At 39.7% G+C, this 13,012-nt stretch overlaps 1 protein-coding gene across 1 annotated transcript in view; it reads left to right on the forward strand.

Moving 5' to 3' along the window:
* Positions 1-8,966, forward strand: part of KIAA2026 (KIAA2026 ortholog) — a gene marked incomplete at its 5' end in the record, with an annotated part of 50,239 nt that extends 41,273 nt beyond the window's left edge. The window contains 2 exons of the mRNA XM_010017499.1: positions 2,402-2,589; positions 4,745-8,966. Coding sequence (XP_010015801.1) covers positions 2,402-2,589; positions 4,745-8,412 — 3,856 coding nt within the window. The remainder of the gene's footprint in view (positions 1-2,401; positions 2,590-4,744) is intronic.
* Positions 8,967-13,012: the final 4,046 nt, after the last annotated feature.

Raw genomic sequence — 13,012 nt, forward strand, 5'->3', positions numbered from 1 at the left:
GAGACTAATTTAACTCATATTTGTCACGATACATGTTTTAAGATGTGACCCTAGTTTATTTAGCAGTGCTAGCTGATGTATTTCATAACAGTAACTGTTTGGACAGACATTTCATATGACAACTGTTTGGACATACACATAGTGTACCAGGGAACAGCTCCAGCTGAAAAATAATCTCTGCCAATTATGGGGAGAAAAGAGAGTTGGGTGGGGGAAGACTAGATCAGTGTCTTGGTCTGGTTCATTATGCAGCTACTAGGCAGCTGTGTAGCACCAGTTACAGTGGTGCATAAAGGTATCATGTGAAAAGAGAGAAGCAATTGAGTAAAGATTGCTTATGCTGGTAGAAACAGCAGCACCACCACAAGTCTGGCTGCAGTTGCAGTGTCTGTGGGGTGTCTCAACCAGATACTAACATCTACTAACTGAATGGTGGTGTTGGCTGCCTAGGTTGTCAAAGGCTTGGCAGAGCTCCTTCCTTCCATGCAAGACCTCATATGGAATTAGAATCTGGAGTTAACCTTCCTTACCTTTTTGTTGTTTTCAATTAGAATGAGCAGTCTTTATGAGCAGAATCCATTTTTTTTTTATTTCCCTTCTGACAGGTCCTCTGGTGTCTTCAAAATGATGACAGAGTATAATGTTGAATGGTATTTGAATAGCACCAAGGTTTAAAAGGGAAGGTTACTTGTGTCCATTGATCACATTTGTTCACTAGGCCCACAGCAGAAGTTCCTCAAAAGAAAAAGGAAATGCCCATCCAGAAGCTTTAGTAGTTCCCTAGTGTCCTGCTATAGTTCTTCCACATCTTGACTTCAAGCTCAAAATCCTAATGTAAGAGTCATACAGACTTCAAGGTTGTCTTCTGTCTGTGAGAGTGTCAAAGCTGTGAGTAAACTCTTAAGTCTTACGGACCCTAACCAGCTTCACCTAGGCCTCCATCCACATCACGTGCCTGTGGCCTAGAATCGCCATTTCAGGTCATTCTGCAGCCTTCAGTCTGTGCCATAGGAATATCAGTTTCCTGCTCAGCTACAGCAGTTACCTGCCTGGCCACAGGTCCTGCTGATCTGGATTGTACCCTCAGATTGACCTTGGGCCTGTGTCATCACTGTGCACCTGCCCAGAAACCACTTGACCAGGTCCTGACCCTCACAGCTATCAGTGGACTTGATCCTGATCTAAAGCTGTGAATTGACTTCCCAGCTTGACTTCAGACCTGCCCCAGCACCAGGAACTTGCCTGCTGATCTGGGCTCTTTGTTGAACCCAGTTCTGCCAGCTATGACTTCATAGAATCACAGAATCATAGAATCGTTACAGTTGGAAAGGACCTTAGGGTCACCTAGTTCTACCCCAGCTGCCATGGGCTTCATGCTTGGCTCTTTCCTCTCAATTCCTTAGATAGCAGCTGGCTATTGCTGCACTCAGTGCAAACAACTTTATTTTAACACATAAGAATGGGTAGATTTAAGATACTACTCTTACTGTCATACGGGTTAGATCCACACAAGCTGCTAATTGCTATAATGTATTTATTCATTCACTAGGTAATCTTCCTAGATACTGTGTTGGTCACTAGCTGAATCCTGTAGTTCACTGTATGTTAGAATAGTCCATAGATCTCACCTATACAATAGTTCAGAGGAAGGGACAATGGAAATATGTAGCTGGTTAGGAAAATCAAGGTAAATGGCTGTGTTTCTGAATGGTGTTCAAGTGAGTAAAGCAGCTGTATATTTGTCATACGCGCATTCTTTGGTGGAGTGTGAGCCAATGGGAATGACACTAGCAGCTGTATTAATGGCCCAGAGATAAGAAAGTTTTCTTAAAATAGGAGGTTTCCTTATAGTCCCATAGCTGGGCCAAAAGCATGATGCATGTAGGAAATACAAGACTTACTTAATTCTGTATTTGGGGTTGCCTTCAGAGAAAAGAGTATATTTATTACAGTTAATACACAAGTCTATACAGATTGATTTGTCACAATGCAAGATGAAGGAAAAAATAGAAGATGGATGCAGTAAAACAGTGATGGTCATATTTGTCTTTTGGCCTATTGTTATAAGATTTTATTCTTATATGGAATTCTTGTGTGGAATAGAATTTAGTCATAAGGGATCTAACCCTTATGACAGTAAGAATAATATCTTTTGGCCTATTGTTACAAGATTCTATGACAGAATTTAGCTTTGGTGAGGGAAGGAATATTATTGTCACTTCACATTTTCTGGGTTTTGGAGACTTGCAGATAGAGCTACCCTGAAATTTTTGAAGGACACAGGCATTTCTACGCTAACTTTTTTTGTGTGGCAGCAAATAGAAATTAAAAAAAAATTAAAAAAAAAATTAAAACCAGTGTAGTTCTTTACTTAGGTTAGGTTTGCTTTTTTATTTTCAAGATCTAGATTGAAGAAGGACTATGATGACTTTAAAAGACATCCAGACCATGATAAATTTAACAGAGAATTGTGGAGTAATGATGAAAGTGAAGTTGATTCTGGCAAAGATTCATTTGCAGTAGTATGTGGTAAATCTTCAGAGCCTGCAGAACATGTGGAAGTTTCCAAAAAAGATCACCCTGACAATGGTAAGCATTTACTGGAATTTTATAGCTTGAACTTGATTCAGGAGCTTCATTTTTCCATGTAAGTTTATGTCCTACTTTTTACCTTACCTACTACTGTGATAATATTGAAATTGCTCATGATGTGTCTGACAGATGTAGACTAGAAGAGGCCAGATGTGACCAAGATGAAAATTCTGATTCATGCAGGTTGTTGTGCTTAATTATTTCTGTAATAACATAGTAGGCATGCTTGAAATTTACATTTATGATGGGTTGACTTTGCTGGCTGCCAGATGCCCACCCAAGCTACTCTGTCAGCCCCCTTCCTTAACAGGACAGGGAGAGAAAGTAAGATTGGAAAACACTTGGGTCAAGATACATACAGGAAGATCACTCACCAGTTACTGTCACAAGCAAAACAGAATCACTTGGAGAAAAATAATATGATTTATTGCTAATTAAAAATAGAGTAGGATGGTGAAAAACAAAGACAAAAACTGAAACATCTTCTTCCACCCCACTGCACCCCTATCTCCACCTTCTTCCAGGCTCAACTTCATTCCCAGTTCTCCTGCCCTCTTTGTCAAGTGACACAGGCGGGTTGGGGACTGGGGGTTGAGGTCATTTCATAACACTGTCTCTTCTGCTCCTTCCTCACACTTTTACCCTGCTCCAGTGTGGGGTCCTTCCCATGGGATACAGTCCTTCATGAACTACTCCAGCATGGGTCCTCTCCACAGGCTAGAGTCCTTCAGGATAAGACTGCTCCAGTGTGGGTACCACATGAGCCACAGGTCCTGTCAGAAGCCTGCACCATTGTGGGCTTTCAATGGGCTGCAGCTTCCTTCAGGGCATATTCACCTGCTGTGGAATAGGGCCCTCAACAGGCTGCAGTGTAGATACCTGCTACAGCATGGTCCTCCATGGGAGGTGGTCAACCTGCTTCACCAGGGTCTTCACAGGTTACAGGGGAATCAGTTCCAGTGCCTGGAACACATCTTTCCCCTCTTCTCCACTGACCCTAGTGTCTGCAGGGTTGTTTCTTCTACATTTTTTCTTAACATCTCTTTGTCACACTCTCCAGTACAGCATTTTCCATGAGGCATCACCAGCTTGGCTGACAGGCTCATTTACGTCCTGCAGTGGATCTCTTTTGGAGCCAGCTGTGTCTGGCACAGGACAGCTCCTGGCCTCTCCTCACAGAGGCCTCTCCTGCAACCCTGCGCTGCCAAAACCTTGGCAACACTTCAGTGCACAGCCCCTCTGTCCACTCAGCACCCCTGCCTGCATCCTGGGCCCTCTTGTGCACTTCATGTATCCCCTGCTTACTGGCTGGTGGTGCTTGTTGTTTGGTATGAAACATGTAGCACCCACACTCTTGTCCCACAGGCACCCCACACTTAGAACTCCACCTGATATGCCTAGACCCCAACCCCGTCTATTCACCATCTAATCTCTCTTGAAGTTTGCCAATCAATAACACACACTGCCACCATGTACACTGGATTTGGGGAAGACACAGACATCCCCCAGCAGCTGGCACCAGGCACATAGGTTGCACTTCTTGCTCTGTCCTTGCACCTCTCCTTTCTGCTGCACGTCCCTTCATGGGTTTGTATAGCTCTACTGATTACCTCACCCTTTCCAGCCCAGTGTCCAAGATCTACCCTGGAGAGTCATATCTGTTGCAAAGTCCAGGTTGATCTCCCTGGAAGAGGCACCTGCAATTTCTTGATAGCCCATCAATTGGTGTGATTGGTGAGGTTGATTCCTGTCATTATCTCCATGGATATTTTGTTAGATCTGTCTCTCTGTAAATTTCTTTTCTGGTGTCTTCCTTTTTCCCTCAAGATAACTTAGCTGCAATAAGCATTCTCACACTCTTACATGCATTCTTACATGCAAAATGACCAGGTTTGGTTTTCCTCACTATCTCCCACACTGGTCAGGTTTGTGTCCTTGCATGTTCTTGTTTATTACTTCCTCCTTTCTTTATTACCGTCTTTTTGCATTGAAAAACGTTCTTGACCAGATGCCCTGAAAGAAGTAGGCATTTTTTTTCCCACATATTGTTACACTTGCAAACTAGCATTTTGCCTTAACTAGAAACTGTATAATTATTATATAATCAGTCACAAACATGTAAAACATGGTTTCTCTTTCAATATTCTTGTAGATGAAATGAAACTATTGGAGATGAATTTACCTGCAGGAAAAAACAGAATTCTGAAAAAAGAATCAACTTCCAAAGAAATACAGAAGACACTGCCCAAATGTACTAAACGACAGTTCAAGCAAAATAGTTGTCTGGATCAAAGCACTAATGAGCTTTCACCAAGGAAGAAAGCTAAGCTGAGCACTAATGAGGCTGCGGTCCAGATTTCAGAAAGTAGCGTGCAGCCGGATAGTTGTTTGACTGAGCTGAAACAATTTGAAGGGTCAAATCCAGAATCATTTTCCTTGACAGATCCTACAACATCATTTTCCTCGACAGATCCTACAACATCAGTATCGAACTTTCTGAAAGGGACCAAACCCATCCAGGCCTTGCTTGCTAAGAATATGGGGAACAAAGTGACCTTAACAAATCAACTGTCACCTCCTGCAGATGTAAGTGTATCTACTTCTGAAAAGACAGTTTCACCACCTTTGGAATCATCAGTGATAAAACCAGCATTGCCCTGCCAGACAAGTTCAAAGACTCCTTTACAAACGGTACACAAAATGCCAAATGTCCATTGTGTCCCAATAGATCTCCAGAACAGCTCTGTGAAAATTCAAATGCAACCTGTGATGGACCCTAAAACTGGAGAAAAAGTCATGCAACAAGTTCTTATTTTACCTAAGAATTTTCTTATTCAGCAGAAGGAGGGAAAAATTGTGTCCAAGGACATACAGTCACTACAACAAAAGTCATCTAAGCTGCACTGTACAACTTCACCAGAAATACCAAATGTCAGTGTTTCTTTAACACCTGTTCTGGTGACAGGCCCTGCAAATGCTAGCACCCAGTCACCTAGTACAATTTCTAACAAGAATATTACCCACTTGTCACAAACTACTGGTCCCATGAACACTACACAACCATCGGCTGCTGTAACTTCAGCAGGTAACTTCTTGTCATCAACAGTTAAGGTGAGCCAAACTGAAACTGACAAAATCAAGACTACAGCTTCAGCTGCCACATCCCCTGTGTCTTTGACTTCACCTACTCTTTCAACAGCTAGCCAGTCTTTGATACCAGCAACAGCACCAAGTGGGTCTACAAACACTGCTGCTGCCTGTCACAGTCTTGCACCTCAGCAGACAACTGACTCCTTTGAAATTAGGCAAGAACTGAAGACTGTGTGTGTAAGAGAATCACAATCTATTCTGGTCACAACACGAGGTGGAAACACAGGAATTGTTAAAGTGCGAACAAACCCAGACCAGATTTCACCTAGTAGTTTATCTTCTAGTTCAATTTTCACTTATGCACCTCAACTTCAGGCCTTTCTTGTGCCAAAAACCACAGCATTATCATGCTCTGCTCTTCCGTCTGTAGCAACAACCATGTCTGGTCTTCCACATACTGGACAATCATCTCTTTCCGAATTTGTTCCCTCAACAGCTGCTTCTGTTAACATTCCAGCTTTCCCAGCTGATTTTACCCAGGCAATGGAGAAGAATGTCAAATTCACGTTACACCAGCCTGCTGTTGGAGGCACTTTGGGCCAAGTAATAGAGAACTCTACCTGCACGTCCTCTCCTTCTTTGTCCTCCATTTCATTAGCCAGCAATTTGATGTCAGCAACTCCAAACAGTCCCGTTAGTGTGACTAGCATTGGACAGAATAACACTGTTGTAACTCCAAATTCTTCTGTGCTGCAACAAGGTGATACTAAAACAAATCCTGTTATACGATCTGAGTCTAATTCAGCAACAACTGGAGATTTAATCAGTGGTATGCCAGTCCAGAAACTTACATTAGTCACAAATCCACCTATTTTATCGCCCTGTGGGGCATCAGGAGTCAGTATTATACCCTCCCCAGCATCCACTGGTGTTAATGCTCCAAAGTTCGTTTTCATTAACACACAAATTGCTAATGGCCCATCAACCACTAGTCTAGTTGCTGAGTCATTGAAACATAACCTTCCTTCTTCCCTAAACAAAACCTTTGTTAGTGCCACAGAGCAACCACAGTTGGTTCTGATCCCATCTACAGTAGGAGCACCAATAAGAATAAATTCATCACCAACTATTGCTCAAGTAAAAGATGTGAAAATTGGACTTAATATAGGTCAAACCATTGTAAATACCAAAGGCAATGCACAACAGGCTCCAGCAGTGAATATATTGCACTCTGCCATTTCTAAGGGAGAAGACAAAAAGAGCATGGGCTTGGCACTATCTTTGACAAGTAGTAATACTTTGGTTCCTGTTCCAAGTTTTGTGAGTCAAAGTGCTGTGTCAGTTACTGAATCTGTATGTGTTGCAACAAAAGCTGAAAATGCTCTTATAGTAACAACAGCAAATGCATGTGTAGAATCTGTTTCAGTAATATCAAGTGGGACTTCTTCTGGGACACGGCCCACTGTCTTGGTTGGTGGAAATGATCCCTTGAGAATAAGGCCAGTTCTGGGTAATCGACTGTGTACATCAAATATTGGAAATACTGTGGGTATATCAACTGTGAAAACAGGACATCTTGCTTCATCTGTGCTGATTTCAGCAACACAACCAACAGTATCTCCTCAAAACTTAGCATCTGCTTTGCAATTTCCAGTCATTAGCTTGCCTGGATCTATAGCCACCCCCCACAAAGTGTTATGTACAGTTCCTCAGCTGGCAGCGGTTCCAGCTCCAACTCCAGTACCAAAAAGCCAATTGCCCAGACTGCTTCAGTTTCAGTCATCAGGAGTTTCAGCTGCTATGCCAAGTAATGCAGGTATTCACAAACCTCAGAGTGTGTTACCCCCTCCATCACAAAATACTGCTAAAGTCATTAGTTTTCCCAGTTTTTCTTCCCTACCGTGCCAGCAGGTGCCTCCCAGTATAGAGAAACAAAGTCATGCTTATACTTGTGCTTCCACCATTCATATGTCTGCAGCTTCACCAACTGTAACAAGCAAGGCCGGAAGTCAGTTGTATGAACCTTGCATTCAACAGAAAATAGTCATTAACACCTGTATGCCTTTGGCACCTGGAACTCAAATAATGATTAATGGTACTCGTTTTGTTGTTCCACCGCAAGGCCTTGGAGCTGGCAGCCATGTTCTTCTTCTCTCTTGTAATACAAAACAGACTCCTCCTTTAACTATTAACCGTGGTCAAGAGGCTCAAGATCTACCAGTTGTTAACCCAGTAACTGCGAAAATCATGCTAGCGCCAAGTAATCCATTAAGTTGGCAGATATCAAAACATCCTTTGAAAAGCTCCACAAAAATTGTGAACTCCTTTGGGTCGGCAGATCCTTTACCCATCGTACATGCAACACCCCAGATATTTAGTACTCCAGCTAACTCATGTACTCCATTGTCTGCAGCAACACCATCTGTGTCTTCCGTGATAAAATCTCCTGTCAATGTAGTAGCTACATCTTCTGTGGTTTCTGCCATTCACCTGCCAAACTCTCATTTACCAAGCAACACTTCGGTGCTTCACTTAGACACTTCTATCAAAAAACTGTTGGTCAGTCCAGAGGGAGCCATTTTGAATGCTATAAATACTCCAGCATCAAAAGTTTCTTCCATATCTTCAGCACTGCTTCCTGTTGCTGTATCCACAAGCAGAAATCCTACCACTGTCTTCCCTGCATCTCAGTCATCTTGCCTTGATAAACCTGACAAAGCTGCATCCTGAATTTATCAAAAATGAGCCACTTTGAAATTTTGGGGATTCTTCTGACTTTGAAAATTGTAACTATTGAATAGTTTCTTATGTTGTTTGAAACAGTTGAGTTACTAAAAATTACTTGAGATTACAGTTCTTTCCTGTTCACCTGTGGGGATTAAGCAGAAAAGTTTTAGTTTGTGGAAATTTTCAGAGTTCTTTAGTAAAAAGGTCAGAAACAAGTAACAAATTCATTAAACATCTTAGTTTGGAGAAACCTAGCCTTTTGCACATGTTCCATCTTACAGTATGGACTGTTTGCCAGTGTTTATGACAGTATATATCTCCTTTTTGTCAAATTTATTTTTTATTTGTTTCTGTAAAAAAATATTTATGCATTGTAAAAATGCAATCTATGGTATAGAATTGTACATATTCATAAACTCTTAACAATCTGTACTAAACTATATGTACAAAGAACTCTGCTGTCTTATTTATGTTTTGTTTACATATGTATAGTTTTTTAAGTATTTTAGTAATTTTGGACCAGTGTACTGTTTAGCAACAATGCAGAAGAATCTGCATATAATAAATCAAGTTGCTGTACTGCTTTGTGTTGGCAATAGTTTAAAAATGTGTGAATCTATTGCACCATGGCAGAATACATATATACATCATCCTGCTTAATGCAGGTGCATCTCAGCTATTGGAATATAGTAGAATGAAGTTATTTAATCTCTTCTGGTCTTCTTTGTGGTTTACATCTCACATGATTCAGTAGGAGCTGGAAGGAAGGCCATCTTGATCCTCCCAACACAGGGCAGGATATAACCCATACTTCATTCATTCATTCTTAATAAATGTTTCGTTATATTGCATAAAATCTCCAGTGATGTGGTACGGCTAGAAATCGTTTCCCAGACACCAGTCTAGGTCACACTGGTTGCAGTTCAGGACTACCATGTTTTGTCATAAAGCTCATAGATATGTTCATTGTTCTCTTTTTTACAGTCCTGTATGCATTTCCAGGTGTCTGGTAACTGTAAACACACTGTAATCTTCCATCTAGTCATAACAAGCTGTCCAGTTTTTTCACCAGTCACGCTCTCTAGATAAGTAATTTTTTTTTTATTTAGCTTTTAATTGTTCTGTCTGGAAGGATAATGCTAAAACATCACACAGTAGTAAAGGAGGCCTTATTAGTGCTTTGAGTGGGAATAATTCACATATTACATAAATCTTCCCATTTATGCACTGTATTCAGTATTTGTTGGCTTAGGTTCAGCTTTTGATCTGTTAAAACCCTTGGGTTATTTTCTGCAGGTCAGCTGGGTTCACAGCTGCCTGCTGCAGTGTTCATGGAAATAGAAAAGTTTTTTGGTTTCTTTTGAGATTTAGCATATACTGACTTAGTTGCCTGTGTAGGAGCTCTTATTTTATCAAAGATGATGATTTTAGAAGTGTTGTATTAAAATCTGAAATCATAGTCTCTGTTAGTTGCTTGGAAGATCGAGTCTCAGTCTGAACACTTTGTATATGTAGGATTTTTTTGGGTTTTTTTCTTTTTTTAGACACTAGGAGGGAAGATTTCAGAACTCCTCATGAATGTTAGTTGCTTTTTTAATAGCTATGACTTTAAAGGGGGATAAAAGCTTACATACCTTTACTTAGCAGCATTCTTAGACTGATTTTCATCAAGATGAAGCTTCAGCTTTGCTCCTCATCTTGTTGAGTTTTCTCCTTCCCTTCTCCATTTGCTATACAGTTTGGCAGTTTGGATCTTGGGTTGAATTAGACCACATCTTAGGGAAGTTGGTTTCCCTTCATTTTGTTCTGAAAAATAATCTGGTAACTAGTTAACTAGAGTTCTGTGGAAGTGGGGGGAAGAAAGGCTTGTGCGTTCCATAGATACCTTTCCTTTCTGCAGTAACTAGAAACTTTGAATTGGGAAGTTGCCTCTCAGCAATCTCCATCTTATCTCAGGGTTAGGAAAGATGGAAGCTGTCAGTTTTAGGGAGACAGAAGGTTTGATTTTATTTTGGAAAAAGCTGCATATTATTAAAGGTAATCAATTTTGAAGATGCCTAGCAGTAAGTGCTGCCTGCCTGCCAGAGTTTACAGTATTAAGACTTTTTAAATCTGATTGCATTTTGCAGTTGAATATTGCAGGTGACTTTTCCGACAGAGGAAGATGGCAGAGAATGGCAATTTCTTCGTGGACATTTTACATACTCTAAAACCATATATACCAGCAGCACATTTTATTTCCATTTCATTGGTTGAACCTTGGGACTGACTTTCCTGCATTTTTCTCTTCTCTTACAATGGCTGATTTTCCTTTTTAATTTTTATTTCTCTTTGTTGTCGGGCAAATATCTACCTTCTCTGGAAAGCTTAAGACTAGGTTTTTCTATTGCTGACAGCCTGGAAAAGAAAATCTTGCATGACATTTTTCTGTGTGCTAATGTAGTAGAAAGTTTTATGCTATAATTAACTCTAATAAAGAGAAAAGTTAGAAAAGCTTAACTGAGGAACTTGGAACTCAAGCTACTTCCCTGAATGATTTCTTAGAGATTTTCTGAATTAGTATGATAATATTTTGTAATTGGTTTATAAATATTTTATAATTTGGGAGTCATAAACTTTGCAACATGCAAAGTTTGATTCAGTTTGGTTAGAATTTCATGGACTTTTATTCTCTACTGGACACATATTCAGATTCCAAATCCTCTCGGAAAAAGGCTTTAGACTGCTATGATGTAATGGGTTTGCATGATTCATTATTTTGTAAAAACAAATTTTAGTCAATTTTGTGAATAAAATTCCTCTTCCCATCATTCTTCTCCGATAATATAAATGTTGGTCAGCGTAAGAATTTCTTTCAAATGAAAGTAAGTAGCTATTGATAATTTGCTATGTATCTTTTGTCTCTGGACCAAATATATAGTGCTACCTGTAACACAAAAAACTGTAAAGAAGTAGATTATAGTCCAGATTGAAAAAGCTGTCTTTGATGAAAATGAAAAAAGTATCTTTGATGTTTACCTAAATGGACATATTCTGCACAATAGCATCAGTTTGCTTTGAGCAGAAAATGACTTTCACTTTGCCTCACTGTTCAAACCCATGTATGTGCTGCCATACTATACTAGACTAAATTAGGCTTCACAAGTTACTAGGAGTTATAGAAGTACCTGTTCAAACCAAGTGTGTTGCTGTCAAGTTATTCAAACCCATTTTGATTTCACTGACATAAAAAAAGAGTACAGTGGGAAAAATTAATCAGAAATTCTCCTGATAAGCAATAGAAGAGAAATTTACTATTTGCCTCATGTAAGTAGGTCAGAAAATTACTAAAAGCTGGCATTTGAAGGGAGTCCGTAGCCTCATTACAGTTTGTTTTGTAGCTGGTTTTGCTTACATTTTGTGGTAGTGCAGAATTTTAGTAGCCCAAATTGATTTTAAAGTAAATTAAGAATTTTTATTAAATATGAATATTTGTTATGATGAGGCTGTTTCCTTTAAAAAGAACAGCAGAGGGTGCTTATAGAAACTTAAATTCATGTATCCTGTTCTCTGTAAGCTGCACCTGAAGTGAGTTTACTGACTCAAAATAAGATAAGTAATACCATATCAGACTAAAGGTCTGTCTGTCCTCCCATCATGTCTCTTGAAGCAATCAACAGTAGCAGTCTGAAGAGCATAATAAAGGGCCTGAATATTATTCTAGCATCCAGTAATCTGTGAGCCAGTCTTCCTCAGACAGCTGTGATATTTTTTTTTTTTCCAATTTAATAGACCTCGGTGTATATTTTTTATTAAATTGACCAATACTTTCTAGAATTCTTCTTGAACGCAGATGAACTATTACCGTCCACAGCCTCCTGTGACAAAGAGCTTTTCACAGTGTGTAAATAAACCTGTTTGTCTCTGAACCTGTCACCTGTTAGTTTCATTTGGCCTAAATAATATTTGTATTGTAAGATACAATAAGCCTTTGCTCTTTATTCATTTTTCCATGTGGCCTGTGTACACCTTTGCCATGTTGGTTGTGTCTTTTGTGGAGTAAAGAGACATCATCAATTCTTATATGGAAATAATCAGTTATTGTCATTGCTGTTTGTACCGTTTTCAGTTTTACTGTATCCATGAGATGTAGGATCAGAATAATGCATGTTCTAAAAGCACTATGAATCTGTTCAGCAGTGTTGTGATGATTTTTTTTCTCATAAGAATTATTTCAATTTTGGGGGATGGGGTTCTGACTATGGTTTAGCCTCGTACTAACTTTTTCATAGAAATAAGAATTGTAAACCAAATACACAGCAGTATAAATGTAAATTCAATCCATCCTGTAAGACTATACCAGAATATCATGGCTCTAAAGACCAGATTATTGAAACCAGTGCAAGTCTGGCACTCTACTCCCTCTGTACAGTTCCTACTTTTATTTGCTTTATCTCTTTGGGAAATGTAAAAAGACAACTGCTGTAATGATTTTGAACATGATTATATTTCTCATTATGTTTGTGCATAGAATACAAGCTTTAAGTCTGTATGTTAGGTGCATGTTCATTTTAAACACATTGGCACACAAAAACTGGTGAGTTGTTGAGGAGGCCGCTTTTGC

Source organism: Nestor notabilis, unplaced genomic scaffold (genome assembly GCF_000696875.1).
Source record: "Nestor notabilis isolate BGI_N333 unplaced genomic scaffold, ASM69687v1 scaffold30966, whole genome shotgun sequence".
Lineage (NCBI taxonomy): Eukaryota > Metazoa > Chordata > Aves > Psittaciformes > Psittacidae > Nestor > Nestor notabilis.